This window comes from Oncorhynchus tshawytscha, linkage group LG16 (genome assembly GCF_018296145.1).
Source record: "Oncorhynchus tshawytscha isolate Ot180627B linkage group LG16, Otsh_v2.0, whole genome shotgun sequence".
NCBI classification, from domain to species: domain Eukaryota; kingdom Metazoa; phylum Chordata; class Actinopteri; order Salmoniformes; family Salmonidae; genus Oncorhynchus; species Oncorhynchus tshawytscha.
Genome location: NC_056444.1, coordinates 62,538,341 through 62,557,994, shown reverse-complemented (window position 1 = coordinate 62,557,994; position 19,654 = coordinate 62,538,341). Strand labels below are relative to the sequence as shown.

The 19,654-nt window shown below is 43.4% G+C and overlaps 2 protein-coding genes across 3 annotated transcripts in view; both read right to left on the bottom strand.

The window, feature by feature from the left end:
• LOC112232569 (pleckstrin homology domain-containing family M member 2) overlaps positions 1 to 14,068 on the bottom strand; it is a 48,286-nt gene extending 34,218 nt beyond the window's left edge. Inside the window, exons 1-8 of one of the 2 annotated variants that reach the window (XM_024399625.2) lie at positions 13,200 to 14,065; positions 12,137 to 12,243; positions 11,948 to 12,057; positions 11,431 to 11,530; positions 2,606 to 2,693; positions 2,239 to 2,413; positions 1,735 to 1,788; positions 91 to 367 (exon numbers count right to left, since the gene is read on the bottom strand). In XM_024399625.2, the coding sequence (XP_024255393.1) occupies positions 91 to 367; positions 1,735 to 1,788; positions 2,239 to 2,413; positions 2,606 to 2,693; positions 11,431 to 11,530; positions 11,948 to 12,057; positions 12,137 to 12,243; positions 13,200 to 13,259 (971 nt within the window). In that variant the 5' untranslated portion in view covers positions 13,260 to 14,065. Of the gene's footprint in view, positions 1 to 90; positions 368 to 1,734; positions 1,789 to 2,238; positions 2,414 to 2,605; positions 2,694 to 11,430; positions 11,531 to 11,947; positions 12,058 to 12,136; positions 12,244 to 13,199 lie in introns of both variants that reach the window. The other variant, XM_024399626.2, reaches the window with a different exon arrangement.
• A 367-nt stretch (positions 14,069 to 14,435) lies between these two features.
• LOC112232571 (dolichyl-diphosphooligosaccharide--protein glycosyltransferase 48 kDa subunit) lies at positions 14,436 to 18,905 on the bottom strand. Its single transcript, XM_024399630.2, has 11 exons — positions 18,653 to 18,905; positions 17,960 to 18,070; positions 17,761 to 17,847; positions 16,927 to 17,030; positions 16,604 to 16,698; positions 16,370 to 16,463; positions 16,094 to 16,242; positions 15,800 to 15,947; positions 15,465 to 15,585; positions 15,252 to 15,358; positions 14,436 to 15,111 (listed from the first exon to the last, which is right to left on the bottom strand). Exons 1-11 carry the CDS (start codon positions 18,885 to 18,887, stop codon positions 14,962 to 14,964), a joined length of 1,401 nt encoding a protein of 466 aa, XP_024255398.1. The 5' UTR covers positions 18,888 to 18,905; the 3' UTR covers positions 14,436 to 14,961.
• Positions 18,906 to 19,654: the final 749 nt, after the last annotated feature.

Genomic DNA, 19,654 nt, shown 5'->3' with positions numbered 1-19,654 from the left:
CTGATAACCAGTTAGTGGCTAAGCAGCTAACTAGCCTAAATCTCATGTAGTTTTACCCATAGAGACTAATGTTAGGAGTGTGTGCTGTACCTAGTAACCTCCAGCTCGTTGCTGGTGCTCTCCGTGTCGTCCACGGTGGTGGTGGTGTCGTGGGGGTGGCGGCTAGCAGTGTGGACGGGGGTGATGTCGGCCGAGGTGTTGTTGTTTGAGTCCTCGTTGAAGGGGTTGTGTCTGGTGGGGCTGCGGGGCGGGGAAGTTCCCCTTACTGGGATGATGGCAGCCCGGAGGATCACAGAGTCTTTGAAGACCGTCTGAGGGTCTGAGGCGCTGGAGCGAGGACAGATAACCGGGTCGGTGAGGTCACCCTCTGAGGCAGGACGGGAGAGGAACACACATAGTAAACAAAATAGCAGAACATTCACACATACAGTATGCTACAGATACTGTACACATTCTGGATCCAAATAATGAGAATGGATACTGGTGGTGCTTTGGCTGGGACAGGGATTAGGGCACGCAACCACACATTTCCCACAGGATGCACAGGACAAAGACAGGCAGGCAGAAAAAAAGACAATCTTTTTGAGTGACAGGCATTGGTGAAACTATGTCAAATGAATGCAGTGACAGTTTATTTTATTTATCTGTTAAGTTGGCTGAGAACACATCGTGTTCTCATTTGCAGCAACGACCTGGGGAATAGTTACAGGGGAGAGGAGGGGGATGAATGAGCCAATTGTAAACTGGGGATTATTAGGTGACCGTGATGGTTTGAGGGCCAGATTGGGAATTTAGCCAGGACACCGGGGTTAACACCCCTACTCTTACGATAAGTGCCATGGGATCTTTAATGACCTCAGAGAGTCAGGACACCCGTTTAACGTCCCATCCGAAAGACGGCACCCTACACAGGGCAGTGTCACTGCCCTGGGGCATTGGGATATTTTTTTAGACCAGAGGAAAGAGTGCCTCCTACTGGCCCTCCAACACCACTTCCAGCAGCATCTGGTCTCCCATCCAGGAACTGACCAGGCCCAACCCTGCTTAGCTTCAGAAGCAAGCCAGCAGTGGTATGCAGTGCTATAGTACATGCTACAGTTGGTGACAAAAGCTTTGAAGGCAGAGTTGAACGTAGAACAAAGCCATGCAATCCAATGGTTCCAATGAGAAATAGAGGATATACCACATATATGCCGGCAGACACCAAACAGAGTGAGTACCAGATACATCAGGCATGGCAGTTCTCTAGTATTATTCCACATCAATGCTGCGTAAGCTTCAAGGTCACGTCTTGTAAAATAAACGTTGCGTGGTTAATTAAAACATAATAGACAACATTAACAATTCACCAGTGCATAGAAATGTCTGCTTAGAAAATAACTTACCTGGCAATAAAATCGTATGAAATGTTGGCAATAGTGCCACATTTTCTTGCATAAAGGTGATTCAGTAGTGTCTTAAAAGATAAGTGTAAAAGCACAGCAACAGTGGATGTTAATATGCTTACGAATCCATCTAGCCTACTTCCCAATAAACTAAAGTGCATAAAACAGAAGCCCCTTCATTGACTTCTCTACCATTTCCCTCTCAGCATTGATATTGCAATTGAGATACTCCAATTAAACCACTGACTACACAGAGGACCAGAATGCATTGAGCACACACTGTGGGATGGAGGACATGCATGATGCTGTGATCGGGGAGGAAGGGAGGAGAGGGGTAACCATGTCCCACCTTCCCAGTCTGCAGTTGGCTGCAACATGGGGAAGATGTCACCGAAATCATAATCTAAAAAGGAGGGATAAGACTCAACGTTAGAACTGGAAGGCCCGAGACAGAGGTAGAAACTGTGACATATGAGAGAAATATGATACACTTGATGAGAACAGTTACTGGTATGGATAGGCAGAGAAAACTACAAATTAATGGGGGCTCAACGGTTTATGGAAAGTGACAGGAGATAAAGCATTCACACCCTGGAGTTCATATACTGTGCCATGTGATCAATGAAGAGCACTTCAATGTGAGTGCTAAGCTACTATTTCTACATTAAAACCCATGAGCCACAAGTGTCTTCCTGATCGATCAAACTTCAGCATCAATACTTCATTACTTGACAAACCAGCCTATGAATTAGACTAGTGACACCACATAAGACAGACGGGGAGAGACGGGGTGGAGAGAAAAGTCAGAGGTGGAGAAGGAGAAAATGAAAGAGATGGATAGGTGGAGCCCGACCTTCGCTGGACGGGGCGATGGCGCTGTCGTCCCACTCCAGGTTGGTAGAGGTGAGGGAGGTGAAGGAGAGCAGAGAAAGGCTGTCAGAGCTGGGAAGGCGCTCCTCAAAGTCCAGCAGATTCTGGGGCTTGTAGTACTCCGGCATGTAGGGTGCCACATCCAAGTAAGGGACATCCTAACATCCAGAAAACAATTGGGGTTTGAGAGTGTTCTTGATGTTACATCACACATCCCCTTTTGACTGAACTATTTATTAGTTTTACACACAAACCAAATACTATGTTTAGATTATTTGGTTAAAGCCTGAACCGTTGGAAGTGTATTAATATGAATTATAATGGTTGTAAAGCACTGTCTAATAACTGACCAACTCCAGATCAAAGCGAATGAACTCCAGTCCCGACACCAATGTGAGGAAGAGTGTGAGGTGATCATGGCTGCACACCAATGCATTTCTGGGAAGAGATTCAAAGCAGATGGTTTATGTACAATAAGGGTTATACGCATTAGTCATACAGACACACTTTCATACTCATCATATGCTGCTACTACTCTGTTCATCATTTTACTCTTCTTAACTATCCTTATGCCTAGTCACTAAACCCTGCCTTTATGTAAACTCAACAACAACAAAAATCTCCCTTTTTCAGGAACGTCTTTCAAAGATAATCCAAACAACATCACAGATCTTCATAGTAAAAGGTTTAAACACTGTTTCCCATGCATGTTCAATGAACCATAAACAATTAATGAACATACACCTGTGGAACAGTCGTTAAGACACTAACAGCTTACAGACGGTAGGCAATAAAAGGTCACAGTTATGAAAACTTAGGACACTAAAGAGGCCTTTCTACTGACTCTGAAAAACACCAAAAGAAAGATGCCCAGGGTCCCTGCTCATCTGCGTGAACGTGCCTTAGGCATGCTGCAAGGAGGCATGAGGACTGCAGATGTGGCCAGGGAAATTAATTGCAATGTCCGTACTGAGACTCCTAAGACAGCACTACAGGGAGACAGAACGGACAGCTGATCGTCCTCGCAGTGGCAGACCACGTGTAACACATGCACAGGATCGATACATCCGAACATCACACCTGCAGGACAGGTACAGGATGGCAACAACTGCCCGAGTTACACCAGGAACGCACAATCCCTCCATCAGTGCTCAGACTGCCCGCAATAGGCTGAGAGAGGCTGAACTGAGGCCTTGTAGGCCTGTTGTAAGGCAGGTCCTCACCAGACATCGCCAGCAACAATGTCGCCTATGGGCACAAACCCACCGTCCCTGGACCAGACAGGACTGGCAAAAAGTGCTCTTCACTGACGAGTCGCGGTTTGTGTCACTAGGGGTGATGGTCTGATTTGCGTTTATCGTTGAAGGATTGAGCGTTACACGAGGCCTGTACTTTGGAGCGGGATCAATTTGGAGGTGGAGGGTCCGTCATGGTCTGGGGCAGTGTGTCACAGCATCATCGGATTGAGCTTGTTGTCATTTCAGGCAATCTCAATGCTGTGCATTACAGGGAAGACATCCTCCTCCCTCATGTGGTACCCTTCCTGCAGGCTCCTCCTGACATGGCCCTCCAGCATGACAATGCCACCAGCCATACTGCTTGTTCTGTGCGTGATTTCCTGCAAGACAGGAATGCCAGTGTTCTGCCATGGCCAGCGAAGAGCGCAGATCTCAATCTCATTGACTACATCTGGGACCTGTTGGATCAGAGGGTGAGTTCTAGGGCAATTCCCTGCAGAAATGTCCGGGAACTTGCAGGTGCCTTGGTGGAAGAGCAGGGTAACATCTCACAGCAAGAACTGGCAAATCTGGTAGAGTCCATGAGGAGGAGATGCACTGTAGTACTTAATGCACCTGGTGGCCACACCAGATACTGACTGTTACTTTTGATTTTGACCCCCCCTTGTTCGGGGATACATTATTCCATTTATGTTAGTCACATGTCTGTGGAACTTGTTCAGTTTATGTCTCAGTTGATGAATCTTATGTTCATACAAATATTTACACATGTTAAGTTTGCTAAAAAATAAACGCAGTTGGCAGTGAGAGGATGTTGCGACAATGAGCTCACACTCTGGCTGAGTGTGAGCTCCGGCAAAGGTCATGCATTTTTTCTCTCTGTACATTCAAGACCAGTTGGAGACCATAAAGGGAGTCCTGCGGTAACTGAAAAGCAGTCTGGAGATCTTCAACAGCCTGAACCAGAGAAGGAGAACATTAATAAATGACTAGCATCTGCATATAGATGCAACTTCGGTTGCATCCCATTTCCCAAATGCTGTCACTTGCCACTGGCATAGCTGCAGCTTTGGTGATGTGCCCTGATCTAAAGCCAGACTGAACTGCTCTCAGTATGTTCATTTCAATTAATACGTTTTTTAACTGTGTGTTCATCAGGGATTCAAAGACCTTGGCCAGGATATGGAGTTTAGAGATAGGATGATAGTTATTAGCATCTGAGGAATCTTGCTAATATAAGCAGATTTCCAAATGCTGGGTATGGAATTGGTCAAGCGACTCAAGTTGACAATGTGTAATAATACCAGCTGCTATCTTTTAGAGGTAGGAGAGATCCCGGTTGTATGGACCTGCAAACTTTTTAGTGTCTCTTGCCTGTAGAGCTTTACAGACCTTAGCATAAGAAACAGGCTCAAAATGTAAATGGTTCACAAGGGCATTTAATTTACAGTAACAGAGCTTACATTAGAAGCCTGAGCCCCAACATTATCAAAAACGTACAGCATGCAGTTGAAGTTTACATACACTTAGGTTGGAGTCATTAAAACTCACTTTCAACCAATCCAAATGTCAAATTTCTTGTTATCAAACTATAGTTATGGCAAGTCACTAAGGACATCTACTTTGTGCACAACACAAGTAATTTTTCCAACAATTGTTTACAGACAGATTGTTTCACTTATAATTCACTGTATCCCAATTCCAGTGGGTCAGAGGTTTACATACACTAAGTTGACTGTGCCTTTAAACAGCTTGGAAAATTCCAGAAAATGGCTTTAGAAGCTTCTGATAGGCTAATTGACATCATTTGAGTCAATTGGAGGTGTTCCTGTAGATGTATTTCAAGGCCTACTTTCAAACTCAGTGCCTCTTTGCTTGACATCATGGGAAAATCAAAAGAAATCAGCCAAGACCTCAGAAAATAAATTGTACACCTCAACAAGTCTGGTTCATCCCTTGGGAGCAATTTCCAAACGCCTGAAGGTACCACGTTCATCTGTACAAACAATAGTACACAAGTATAAACACCATGGGACCACGCAGCTGTCATACTGCTCAGGAAGAAGACGTGTTCTGTCTCCAAGAGATGAACGTACTTTGGTGCGAAAAGTGCATACCAATCTCAGAACAACAGCAAAGGACCTTGTGAAGATCCTGGAGGAAATAGGTACAAAAGTGTCTATATCCACAGTAAAACAAATCAAATCAAATTTTATTTGTCACATACACATGGTTAGCAGATGTTAATGCGAGTGTAGCGAAATGCTTGTGCTTCTAGTTCCGACAATGCAGTAATAACGAACAAGTAATCTAACTAACAATTCAAAAAAAAAAAAAAAACTACTGTCTTATACACAGTGTAAGGGGATAAAGAATATGTACATAAGGATATATGAATGAGTGATGGTACAGAGCAGCATAGGCAAGATACAGTAGATGATATCGAGTACAGTATATACATATGAGATGAGTATGTAAACCAAGTGGCATAGTTAAAGTGGCTAGTGATACATGTATTACATAAGGATGCAGTCGATGATATAGAGTACAGTATCTACGTATGCATATGAGATGAATAATGTAGGGTAAGTAACATTATATAAGGTAGCATTGTTTAAAGTGGCTAGTGATATATTTACATCATTTCCCATCAATTCCCATGATTAAAGTGGCTGGAGTAGAGTCAGTGTCATTGACAGTGTGTTGGCAGTAGCCACTCAATGTTAGTGGTGGCTGTTTAACAGTCTGATGGCCTTGAGATAGAAGCTGTTTTTCAGTCTCTCGGTCCCAGCTTTGATGCACCTGTACTGACCTCGCCTTCTGGATGACAGCGGGGTGAACAGGCAGTGGCTCGGGTGGTTGATGTCCTTGATGATCTTTATGGCCTTCCTGTAGCATCGGGTGGTGTAGGTGTCCTGGAGGGCAGGTAGTTTGCCCCCGGTGATGCGTTGTGCAGACCTCACTACCCTCTGGAGAGCCTTACGGTTGAGGGCGGTGCAGTTGCCATACCAGGCGGTGATACAGCCCGCCAGGATGCTCTCGATTGTGCATCTGTAGAAGTTTGTGAGTGCTTTTGGTGACAAGCCGAATTTCTTCAGCCTCCTGAGGTTGAAGAGGCGCTGCTGCGCCTTCCTCACGATGCTGTCTGTGTGAGTGGACCAATTCAGTTTGTCTGTGATGTGTATGCCGAGGAACTTAAAACTTGCTACCCTCTCCACTACTGTTCCATCGATGTGGATGGGGGGTGTTCCCTCTGCTGTTTCCTGAAGTCCACAATCATCTCCTTAGTTTTGTTGACGTTGAGTGTGAGGTTATTTTCCTGACACCACACTCCGAGGGCCCTCACCTCCTCCCTGTAGGCCGTCTCGTCTTTGTTGGTAATCAAGCCTACCACTGTTGTGTCGTCCGCAAACTTGATGATTGAGTTGGAGGCATGCGTGGCCACGCAGTCGTGGGTGAACAGGGAGTACAGGAGAGGGCTCAGAACGCACCCTTGTGGGGCCCCAGTGTTGAGGATCAGCGGGGAGGAGATGTTGTTGCCTACCCTCACCACCTGGGGGCGGCCCGTCAGGAAGTCCAGTACCCAGTTGCACAGGGCGGGGTCGAGACCCAGGGTCTCGAGCTTGATGACGAGCTTGGAGGGTACTATGGTGTTGAATGCCGAGCTGTAGTCGATGAACAGCATTCTCACATAGGTATTCCTCTTGTCCAGATGGGTTAGGGCAGTGTGCAGTGTGGTTGAGATTGCATCGTCTGTGGACCTATTTGGGCGGTAAGCAAATTGGAGTGGGTTAAGGGTGTCAGGTAGGGTGGAGGTGATATGGTCCTTGACTAGTCTCTCAAAGCACTTCATGATGACGGATGTGAGTGCTACGGGGCGGTAGTCGTTTAGCTCAGTTACCTTAGCTTTCTTGGGAACAGGAACAATGGTGGCCCTCTTGAAGCATGTGGGAACAGCAGACTGGTATAGGGATTGGTTGAATATGTCCGTAAACACACCGGCCAGCTGGTCTGCGCATGCTCTGAGGGCGCGGCTGGGGATGCCATCTGGGCCTGCAGCCTTGCGAGGGTTAACACGTTTAAATGTCTTACTCACTTCGGCTGCAGTGAAGGAGAGACCGCATGTTTTCGTTGCAGGCCGTGTCAGTGGCACTGTATTGTCCTCAAAGCGGGCAAAAAAGTTATTTAGTCTGCCTGGGAGCAAGACATCCTGGTCCGTGACTGGGCTGGGTTTCTTCCTGTAGTCCGTGATTGACTGTAGACCCTGCCACATGCCTCTTGTGTCTGAGCCGTTGAATTGAGATTCTACTTTGTCTCTGTACTGGCGCTTAGCTTGTTTGATAGCCTTGCGGAGGGAATAGCTGCACTGTTTGTATTCAGTCATGTTACCAGACACCTTGCCCTGATTAAAAGCAGTGGTTCGCGCCTTCAGTTCCACACGAATGCTGCCATCAATCCACGGTTTCTGGTTAGGGAATGTTTTAATCGTTGCTATGGGAACGACATCTTCAACGCACGTTCTAATGAACTCGCACACCGAATCAGCGTATTCGTCAATGTTGTTGTCTGACGCAATACGAAACATCTCCCAGTCCACGTGATGGAAGCAGTCTTGGAGTGTGGAGTCAGCTTGGTCGGACCAGCGTTGGACAGACCTCAGCGTGGGAGCTTCTTGTTTTAGTTTCTGTCTGTAGGCAGGGATCAACAAAATGGAGTCGTGGTCAGCTTTTCCGAAAGGGGGCGGGGCAGGGCCTTATATGCGTCGCGGAAGTTAGAGTAACAATGATCCAGGGTCTTTCCACCCCTGGTTGCGCAATCGATATGCTGATAAAATTTAGGGAGTCTTGTTTTCAGATTAGCCTTGTTAAAATCCCCAGCTACAATGAATGCAGCCTCCGGATAAATCGTTTCCAGTTTGCAAAGAGTTAAATAAAGTTCGTTCAGAGCCATCGATGTGTCTGCTTGGGGGGGGGATATATACGGCTGTGATTATAATCGAAGAGAATTCTCTTGGTAGATAATGCGGTCTACATTTGATTGTGAGGAATTCTAAATCAGGTGAACAGAAGGATTTTAGTTCCTGGATGTTTCTTTCATCACACCATGTCACGTTGGCCATAAGGCATACGCCCCCGCCCCTCTTCTTACCAGAAAGATGTTCGTTTCTGTCGGCGCGATGCGTGGAGAAACCCGCTGGCTGCACCGCTTCGGATTGCGTCTCTCCAGTTAGCCATGTTTCCGTGAAGCAGAGAACGTTACAGTCTCTGATGTCCCTCTGGAATGCTACCCTTGCTCGGATTTCATCAACCTTGTTGTCAAGAGACTGGACATTGGCAAGAAGAATGCTAGGGAGTGGTGCACGATGTGCCCGTCTCCGGAGTCTGACCAGAAGACCGCTTCGTTTCCCTCTTTTTCTGAGTCGTTTTTTGGGTCGCTGCATGGGAACCATTCCATGGCACTGGTTGTAAGGCAGAACACAGGATCCGCATTGCGAAAAACATATTCTTGGTCGTACTGATGGTGAGTTGACGCTGATCTTATATTCAGTAGTTCTTCTCGGCTGTATGTAATGAAACCTAAGATGACCTGGGGTACTAGTGTAAGAAATAACACGTAAAAAAACAAAAAACTGCATAGTTTCCTAGGAACGCGAAGCGAGGCGGCCATCTCTGTCGGCGCCGGAAGTAAAGTCCTATATCGAGTCCTATATCGACATAACCTGAAAGGCCGCTCAGCAAGGAAGAAGCCACTGCTCCAAAACCGCCATAAAAAAGCCAGACTACGGTTTGCAACTGTACATGGGGACAAAGATCGTACTTTTTGGAGAAATGTCCTCCGGTCTGATGAAACAAAAATAGAACTGTTTGGCCATATTGACCATCGTTATGTTTGATGGGAAAAAGGGGACGCTTGCAAGCCGAAGAACACCATCCCAAAAGTGAAGCACGGGGGTAGCAGCATCATGTTGTGAGGGTGCTTTGTTGCTGGAGGGACTGGTGCACTTCACAAAATAGACAGCATCATGAGGAGGGGAAATTATGTGGATATATTGAAGCAACATCTCAAGACATCAGTCAGGAAGTTAAAGCTTGGTCGCAAATGGGTCTTCCAAATGGACAATGACCCCAAGCATACTTCCAAAGTTGTGGCAAAATGGCTTAAGGACAACCAAGTCAAGGTATTGGAGTGGCCATCACAAAGCCCTGACCTCAATCCTATAGAAAATTTGTGGTCAGAACTGAAAAAGCGTGTGAGAGCAAAGAGGCCTTACTAACCTGTCTCAGTTACACCAGCTATGTCAGGAGGAATGGGTGAAAATAGACCCAACCTATTGTGGGAAGCTTGTTGAAGGCTACCCGAAACATTTGACCCAAGTTAAACAATTTAAAGGCAATGCTACCAAATATTAATTGAGTGTATGTAATCTTCTGACCCACTGGGAATGTGATGAAAGAAATAAAAACTGAAATAATTCTCACTACTATTATTCTGACATTTCACATTCTTAAAATAAAGTGGTGATCCTAACTGATCTAAGACAGGCAATTTATACAAGGATTAAATGTCAGGAATTGTGAAAAACTGAGTTTAAATGTATTTGGCTAAGGTGTATGTAACTTCAACTGTACATGAAGTGCTTGTTAAAAACCCCTACAATATGGGCTTTATCCTTCACTTTATTAGAATCCATCATTAATTGGTCAGGAAGGCCAGAGGAAACATTAGAACCTGACATCCAATTTTATTTGTCACATGCATCTTACAGTGAAATGCTTTACTTTCAAGCCCTTAACCAACAACGCAGTTTAAATAAAAAATGTTTTTTTAAAGTAACAAATAATTAAAGAGCAGCAGTAAAATAACAATAGCGAGGCTATATATAGGGGGTACCAGTAGAGTCAATGTGCGGGGGCGCCGGTTAGTCGAGGTAATTGAGTTTAATATGTACATGTAGGTAGAGTTAATAAAGTGACTATGCATATGCATAGATAATAACAGAAAGTAGCAGCAGCATAAAAAGGGGGGATGCTAATAGTCTGGGTAGCGATTTGATTAGATGTTCAGGAGTCTTATGGCTTGGTGGTAGAAGCTGTTTAGAAGTCTCTTGAACCTAGACTTGGCGCTCAGGTACCGCTTGCTGTGCAGTAGCAGAGAGAATAGTCTATGACTTGGGTGGCTGGAGTCTTTGACAAATTTTTAGGGCCTCCCTCTGACAACGCCTAGTATAGAGGTCCTGGATGGCAGGAAGCTTGGCCGCAGTCATGTACTGGGCTGCATGTACTACCCTCTGCCTTGCGGTCGGAGGACGAGCAGTTGCCATACCAGGCAGTGATGCAACCAGTCACGATGCTATCGATGGTGCTGCTGTAAAACCTTTTGAGGATCTGAGGACCATTGCCAAATCTTTTCAGTCTCCTGAGGGGGAATAGGTTTCGTTGTGTCCTCTTTATACTGATAACAAGTTCAAACAGGTGCCATTAATACAGGTAACGAGTGGAGGACAGAGGAGCCTCTTAAAGAAAAAGTTACAGGTCTGACCAAATACTTATTTTCCACCATAATTTGCAAATAAATTCATTAAAAACCCTGCAATGTGATTTTCTGGATTTTTATTCTCTCATTTTGTCTGTCATAGTTGAAGGGTACCTATGATGAAAATTACAGGCCTCATCTTTTTAAGTGGGATAACTTGCACAATTGGTGGCTGACTAAATACTTTTTTGCCCCACTGTATGTGTGTGTGTGTGTGTATGTATGCATATATTAAATATTGTATTTTCTTATTCCTTGTGTTACTATTTTTATTATCTTTTGATTCTGTATAGTTGGGACAGGCTCGTAGGCAAGCATTTTATAGTAAAGTCTACACCCGTTGTATTCGGTGCATGTGAAAAAAATATATTTGATTTTAATTTAGGGCTCTTCAGAACACTCACTTGAAGTAATACTTCTGCAGCAATCCTTGGTTCTCTTGGAAGAGACGGAGATAGCTTTCTAAGGAGCTCTCACTCAGTGCTAGGTATAGCCAGGCACGACCTGCATAGAAAATAAATATAAACAAGGGACAAACATGGGCATATGTAGGTCATATTTACTAGTACCATGTATTATTTATTTCCTGCCTGAACTTGCAAATAAGTAGGCCTGCAAAGAAACTTCTGTAAAAAGAGAAACATATGTGCAAACACCAATGGTAATTACTGTAATCCTGACCTCAAATAACATCATCATGCTACATTTCTGGCATGTGGCACAAGAGGAACTTACAATTGGCAAACCACTGGCTAACATATGTCATTCATTTTATCACAGTAAATGTAGGTGTATGAATTGATTGACAGAAATGGCATGTATGTATTAGGGTTAACTGCTGTGAAACGTTTGTTTCTCAAGTTGCCCACAAGACTGAATGTGGATGTGTGCGTAAGAAAGCAATAAAAATGGTGTTCTTACTTCGCCCAAGGTTGGTTGCTATGTGCTGGAGCTCGTCTACCTGCCGGACCAATTCCCTGCGGGTGAAGTGTAGAACCAGTACCCAGTAACCTGAGGAGATATCCTGCAGCCTGCAATGCACAGACTATGAGAATTGAACGGAGTTAGGATGTATTAAAGTACTGAGCAGATTTGGCTCAGTCTTCTTACCCATAGAGTAGAGCATGGTCAAGGTGCTCACACAGTCGCTGTAGGACCCGGTCGTGATTCCGGATGGCTGGAGTTTCATCCTCACAGGCAGCAAAATAACTCTGCAACTGCAGTCAGAGCACAAAACATATGGAGCTGACAAGAGTACTCAGCCCACAGCCAAACTAGAAATATAGGGATATCTTCTTCATGAGATGTTGAGAGGAGTCCCTCAGTGACAGATATCTGCAAGCATGGAGCCTGAAATTGGATAATTGCTACTGTACATCTGATCCACCAAATGGTATTACTATGACTGACTTAAAAGCATTAATCAGACTTTTGTTCATAACCCCTGAAAAGACTAGTTTAACAGGACTGACTGAATATAAAGGAATGTGGGATCTTAAATTCCAATCACCTGATGATGATCATGTGACTGGGAACAGGAACAAACTGAATATAAACTGGAGAGGACTTGAAAATCATACCAGGCAAGGTCTATTAAAGCACTGTCAGTCTGGCACAGTGCAAATACTTTGGAAGGATGGGACTGAACGTTAACTGTACAGGTGTATGCAAAGGATGAACATCAACAAACATTCAACCAGGGTTTAGCTTAATTGATTAAGTAACCCAGAAGTCAAATTGAACGTGGTCACAGTATGCGTAACTATGCCTATATTAAGCAAGCATATTGAAATGTGTTTGGAAAATAAGCAACAAAAGTTATTTTGGCCTTCAAAAATAGACCTAGCTGACCCGAGGGTTGTTGAATTGGCCGTGACTCAGAATTTTAGAAGCAAGAAAGTGTTTGTTTACATGACAGCATTAGCGAATACAACACAGTGTAAGCTAAATTAGCAAGACAAAACACCCATGACATTACAAACGTAATCCATGTGTTTAACGTTAGCTAAACAATCTTCAAAGACCTCACAGATAGTCAGCAACTGTTTTCTACGATGAGTCAGGCCCACCTATCATGGTAATACTGGTGTTTACCGTTTTCAAATAAGTTAGCTCAAAGTCATGTTAGTAAGATCAGCTAACGGTATGTGTATAGACTTGGTATCAGTCTTACCTTCTTGACAGACGAAGAAATGTTTTCCAATATTCGGTCCTTGACTTTGAGTTGATCCATCACTGACTGGTCTCCTTGGCTGCCTGCAGCTGTCAGCTGATTTCCAGGGGTCTCAATGTGGTCTGCTGTCGATGTTCTCAAAGCTAGCCAGCCATATATTTTCAACACTGATAATTGGCTAGCGAAGCGAACAACATATCAAACAAAGAGCTGGCTAGGTAATGTAACAACTAGCATAAGACAACATGGCCATGGCTAATAACGTTGACTGGCAACGTCGTCCTCCCTCATACTAGTCCTCCTACTAAGGTTCGAATGGCTAACGTCGTTAGTCAACCGAACTGGCCAGCACGTTAGTTGGCGTCAGCGCTAGTAGGGAGTAAATATCCTGCTGTCGTAGCCGGTAACTTTTACTTTGTGTAGTTAGCTAGCACTCAACTTGTTTAAACTTATGTTGTAGTTCAACTTTATGATGTAAAATGTAGAAACCATGACCTATTTTTAACAAGCTCGATGTTTAGTCCAGAAGCATATATTCAAGACAATGCTAACCCAGTTTCTAAAGCCAGAGGTGCAACATCGCGAGGCTTCCGGGAACGCTTGCGGAACAGACCGGGGTTTCGGATTTAACAATTCAATTACAGAAGTGAAAGGGTATTCTATAGTTAATTTTCTAGACATGTCAATACACAACCTAGATTCGAGCCCACGTCTTAAGTAATTGAACATGTTATTACTCCAACCTTGTGAAATTGACACGTTTTCCTTTGTCAAAAATTACTTTATATCAAAGGAGTGCCTTTAAGTCGACGTCCAGCACGTGCGCATTCCGGCGCGAGACCATCATTAGAGCCGAAGAAGTGTTTCTGCGCATGAGCTTAGCTAGCCAACGTCGCCATGACATGGCCTAGAAGCGTGATCGGGTATCTCCATTTGGGAAGCAATTTCTGCCCATCTTTATACTGTACTGTATATGGTTAAATTTAGCAGCTGGCCATTTGAAGTTATAGAATTGACTGATAAGTCACCAAATGCCTGTCAACGAGCTCGTGACCCACTAACATCACCTCCAACAAATGTGGGTAACTGTTTTTTTGCTGTAGTTTGTCTTTTTTTTTTTTAACTAACTACATGTTCTCTACCCTATCCAGCTCAATGATTTATATATACACACAATTGATCCAGCTGCGGGTTACTAAATTAGATTAAGGATAGTAATAAGACTTCAACAGAGTGGAATGTCAACATTTTATTGTAGTTTAAGGATTTGTGTAACGTTTGTTGCAAACATGTTAGTGTTTCTATTGGCAAGACTTTTTGATCAGACAAAACAAAAATATTCAGTGCATGTACTGCATCAAGATGTTTTTATCCTCATACAAGGGGGTGTGAAAAACATACATTCATGGGATTTTTCCAAACAAGTGTTCCATCTGTTATTGAGATCATGAAGCAACCATATCCAATTGCTGACTGAATTCAGAGATGTGTAAAATAATCACTCAAATTATCTGTGCACAAGTGTATTATTTTCAGAATTACAAAAAATCTCAGCCACAGCTGAATTAGTTTGCCTGCAAAGCCCTCATTAAATTCCCCCACAACCAATAGAGAAGCAACATGTTCAATTCTCACCAACTCTTCTTGCAGACACCTCCAGACGATTTAAGCAACCAAGAACCTTCACCCCAATAAGGCAAATTCTTAATCTACCACCCCTCCCTCCTAATTTAATAAGCTTTTCTCGAAACGTTTCATCTCCCTAGTCTGATTTTTCCTTTTCTTTCATGTGAAGGAAGACTATGCTGAAGACAAAGAGTCCTCCCATCATGGAGAAGACACTGGCGTAGTAAGGGAACGCTGAGGGGATGAAGCGCTCATACTGCGTGTGCTGCAGAGGACGCACCGACACCTATGGGAGAGGACATGTATACATTAGCAATTGAGTACTATACTTTGTTTGCTTATAGTGTGACACGTACAATGAATTAGCTGGTGTAGCCCTTGATATACTCAAGAGCCTTCCATTTCAAAACATGACAGTTCCCTCACCTGAGTAGAGGAGTACAGGTGTGTGTAGCCTAGCCTGTTGTAGTCCACCTTGAACTGGAACACTCCATACACGTCAGGCAACTTGAACTGGACGCTGTATTTATCTCCTATTCAGGTAAATATAAATATTTGATTGACATCGAAAACTGTTCAATCAATTTCCACAATGTAAATAATCATGAAAATAAAGAGTAATCTCTGAAATGCTCATACCATTTTTCTTGAGGTAGGTCCTGACGAAGGGGTCGATTCTCACAAATTCCAACTGGATGTCTTCCCCATCAAAGGGAATCCAGCTGCCCTCGGACAGCATCTCAATTACAACACTGTACTCCTGTGTCAGAGGAAAAGGACAGAAACAACATAATGGCCACAGTTTATGGAGTAAAAAAACAAAAATATTCATGCCTTTTTTCATTCACATTAGCTAAATTGGCATATTTTCACATTTTAATGTTTCGTTAAATAAGAAAAATAACTAAATACTGTCATAATGGACAGCAAAAATGTCTTACCACGAGATGTTGATGGATTAAATAGTGACTCACCACAAGGTCTGTGATGGTGTAAGCTGCAGGGGGGGTGCTCTCCCCCACAGGATGATGTGTAACGGCTCCCACCCGGAGTACACCGGCTTCCTTGAACACCCAACGGGACAGAGCCTCGGCTAATTCCATGTTCCCAGTCTGAGCGTACCTACAAGAGATCCAAGACTGGAATTAAAACACAGTTATTCCATTTCTTAAAATATAAAAGGTGATTATTGAACAAAGAAAATCAGGATAAAAGTAGGGCAGGCAACTACAGAGCAGATGATGAAAAGCATTATGAGAGAGGGTTACCTCTGGGAGCCAGGTGTGGCCTTCTGAACAGCGGCGTTGAAGAAGGCGTCGCTGAAAAAGTGCAGTGAGCCACTGAATACCACTCGGGCGTTATTCCTGGCCTGGAGCCCAGCGATCAAAAGAGTGTTCTTTCCAACAGCATGGGGGTACTGTCCAGAAAGGAGAGCGTAGTGTCAACCAAAATATAAAGTTTCAGTTATAAACACCTTACACACATAAGTTAGTCAAATTTCAAAGGACAATGTTTGATAAGGAAGGAAACAGTGCTGGTATTACCTGAGAGATGGGTCGGTCAGGGAAGTAGGAGTAGGAGGTGGAGGAGCCAGTCAGAATGTCCAGGACCAGGGGGTTATCTGGGTCTGCCACCATGCTGGAAGAAGGGCAGAGGACGACAAAAATCCTTTACCATAGAAAAATATGTCCATAGGGGTATAACAACATAATACCAGTGTAGTAACTCCCTTGTTTAGAACTGACAATACTTGTTCTCAACTGTAATGGTAGACTCACCCAACACCCTTGAAGAGGATGGGTTTGTCACTGGGATTCCCGACAATAGTGGGAGCCTTCAGAAGATTGTCTGGATCAGCAACAATCAGGGTATGCTAGGGGAAGGAATAGGGGGGAAGTTTACCTATTATGATTCACTTCATTCGCCTACCTCAAGTGCTCTGCAATTTTAATGGTCACTCAATACACATTTCACACCTTTTCCTGAGACTTAACTTGGGAATTCTACATTATTACAGAAGTGCATTGACACATGCCCCTGTAAGCAATTGCAAAACCTAATGCTAAAAGGTTTACATTAGAATGTTCTTTCTTCTGCTTACCTCACCAGGGTCTGACACATCGTAATGGTGATGATCAATGACAGCAGTCTTCTCCTCATCAAACTCAATTCCACATTCACTGCCTATCTCTCTCAGAGGATCACCTAGGACAAAGGAGATTACAGGAGAATGGCATTAGTTACTGTGAAACATTCTGACCAAACCGACTCATGTTTTGTCTATCCCCATCAGACGTGCTCATGACACGCAGGTTTAAATACCAAACCAACTGTGAATGAACTATATTCATTATTGGACAGGTCGAAACACACATGAAACATTCATGGATATTTAGCAAGCTTGCTGTTGCTAGCTAATTTGTCCTGGGAGATAAACATTGGATTGTTATTTTACTTAGTCCTTTTTTCTTTGTAAAATGTTGACCAATTTTGAGTCGCAAAATCATGTGTTCTCTACTCTGACAATTAATCCATAGATAAAAAGGGAACCCTAGTTAGTTTTAAAGTTAGTTTTATTTAATTAATGTTCCCTCCTTCATTCTTATTCTTCTGTGGATTCTATATGGCAGTTGGCAACCAACTTTAAGGTGCATTACCACCACCAACTGGACTGGCGTGTGGATCTTGTTCATCTTTCAATCAACCACGTGGGTTAGTATGCTCCTAAAAACCAATGAGTAGATGGGAGAGGCAGGACTTGCAGCGGGTCAAGCCCCTAAAATGGAACCAAGTTTGTTGATGTTTGGATGAAATTATTAAATAACCCGTGTACATTTATTTTGCAACATCTTGGTTAGTTCGGTCAGCACGTACATGTTGTAGAAACAACATCTGTGGTTTTTACACAAGTAAGAATAATATATTTTTCACTTACCAATATCAGAGCTTGCAGCAACCAGGACATTGCCTCCACCATCGATGAAGGAAGTGATTGTCTCAACACTGATGTTGCCACCAAAGTCTTAAAAGGATAAAAGTTGCATTAAATATTTTGTACTGTTTGTTGTAACAAAAATGATTTGATGCAAGATAAGAAATGTCAAAAATTAGAACTGCAATGTTAGGTAACTAACCTTCCACGGATGGGGAGAAGATAATGAGGTGGTCATAGAGAAATTGGCCATATTTGATCAGGGAAAGAGAAGGATCATCTGCAGTCTTGAATGAAAGGTCAAAGCCACGATCTGCAAAGAGGGACATAGAACTACATCAGCCTGGTGGAAATTGATTTGGAAATAAGTCCGCTAAGTTACTTTGTTTTAAACCATTTTGATGCCCAGGGTGGGTTAACACAGCATTTTTAGTGCATAAAAACAACACACACTTATGCATCATTTTGGGATAAACATCATGTAACAGTACATGCGCAGTAGGGACTGAAATAATGTGTATGAAGTAGTAGTACAATCACAGTGCAAAAGCTAACATTCTCAGGTGCCCCGGACACGTAGTTGTGGACAGATACGACCTTTATTTGCCTTTAACATCGACAATGATAGCTAGCTAGTTACTTTTTTTTTTTACCCAAATCAATGCCACATGCCCCAGTAGTGACACCTATTCCTATCCTATGCAACGTTGCGTTGGCAACCTAGCTAACAAGCTAACGTTAGTGGAGTTACGAGCGCTAACTAAGATAACGTTAGCTTACTAACGGAACGAAAACAAATTAATGAAAACAAATCTTCGTTATGGATGAAAAGAAACGTATAATTGTAGCTAGCTAGCTAACAAATGGCTGAGAAAAGAACATGTATTCCTTCCACCTGCCAGACTGCGGAAGAAGATTGCATGTGTATCTCTGATGTTGAGGTTGTCCAACAAAACGAGCGTCTTTCCGTCAGCCAATGCCATGTGCATCATGGACGATATCATCAAGAATAAAATAAAATTGTTTCCCAACAATCTGGATTTTGTCTGAGCCATGCCTACAGTGCGTTTTTTTAACAACAAAGCAGAACTGCACCAATTCATGCGCTTGTCTGAGGTCCACGTCGCCATTTTGGAGAAGAAGTCGACGTCAGCGTTCTTCTTCTTCTTTTTAAAATGTGTACTGGCTGATCGCAACCGACTGAAAGGCGCATACACTGCCATCTACTACAATGGAGTGTGTGGGGCCCTATTAATCTTTTTGTTGTATCTAGCCCGGTGTTTCTGCCTACTATTTTTGGGCGTGAATTCGTTCCACTTTGTGACACAAAAGGGAGGGAAAAAATGTCCCTACCATCTAACCCTACACCCATTAAACCTATCCTATCTGATCCAATACTATCGCTCAACACACCTTGTAACTCCTCTGCAGTAAAATCTCATACACCCAAGTACTTCTCTGCAGCTGCCACCACAACATCTATTTTCTGTGATTTACGTTTCCATTTCTGCAGTACAGTTGATATCCATGACTATGAATGTTAAGGAGCCAACCTTACTGAAACACATTTTAAAGACTCTGCATCAAAACAAAGCAGGACAGACAGTGTCTTACAGTTCTGCTTCACCACACATTCCTCCACCGGGTCTGCAACATTACAATAAGCTTTGCACCTAAAGAACCATAATGGCTTCAGCAGTGGCTTGACTTTTCAGGTAAAGAGACACCACAGAATCTTCCAAATTCAGTTGGTCCTCCAAATTCAGTTGGTCCTCCTCAACACTTAACATCACTCCAATTATCATTCCTTTCAATTGTGCCCGGATAGCAGAGCAAGTCACAGGTCTTGTCCTGGGACACCTGCTCCTTCAGGATGGAAGACACAAAAAATATATTC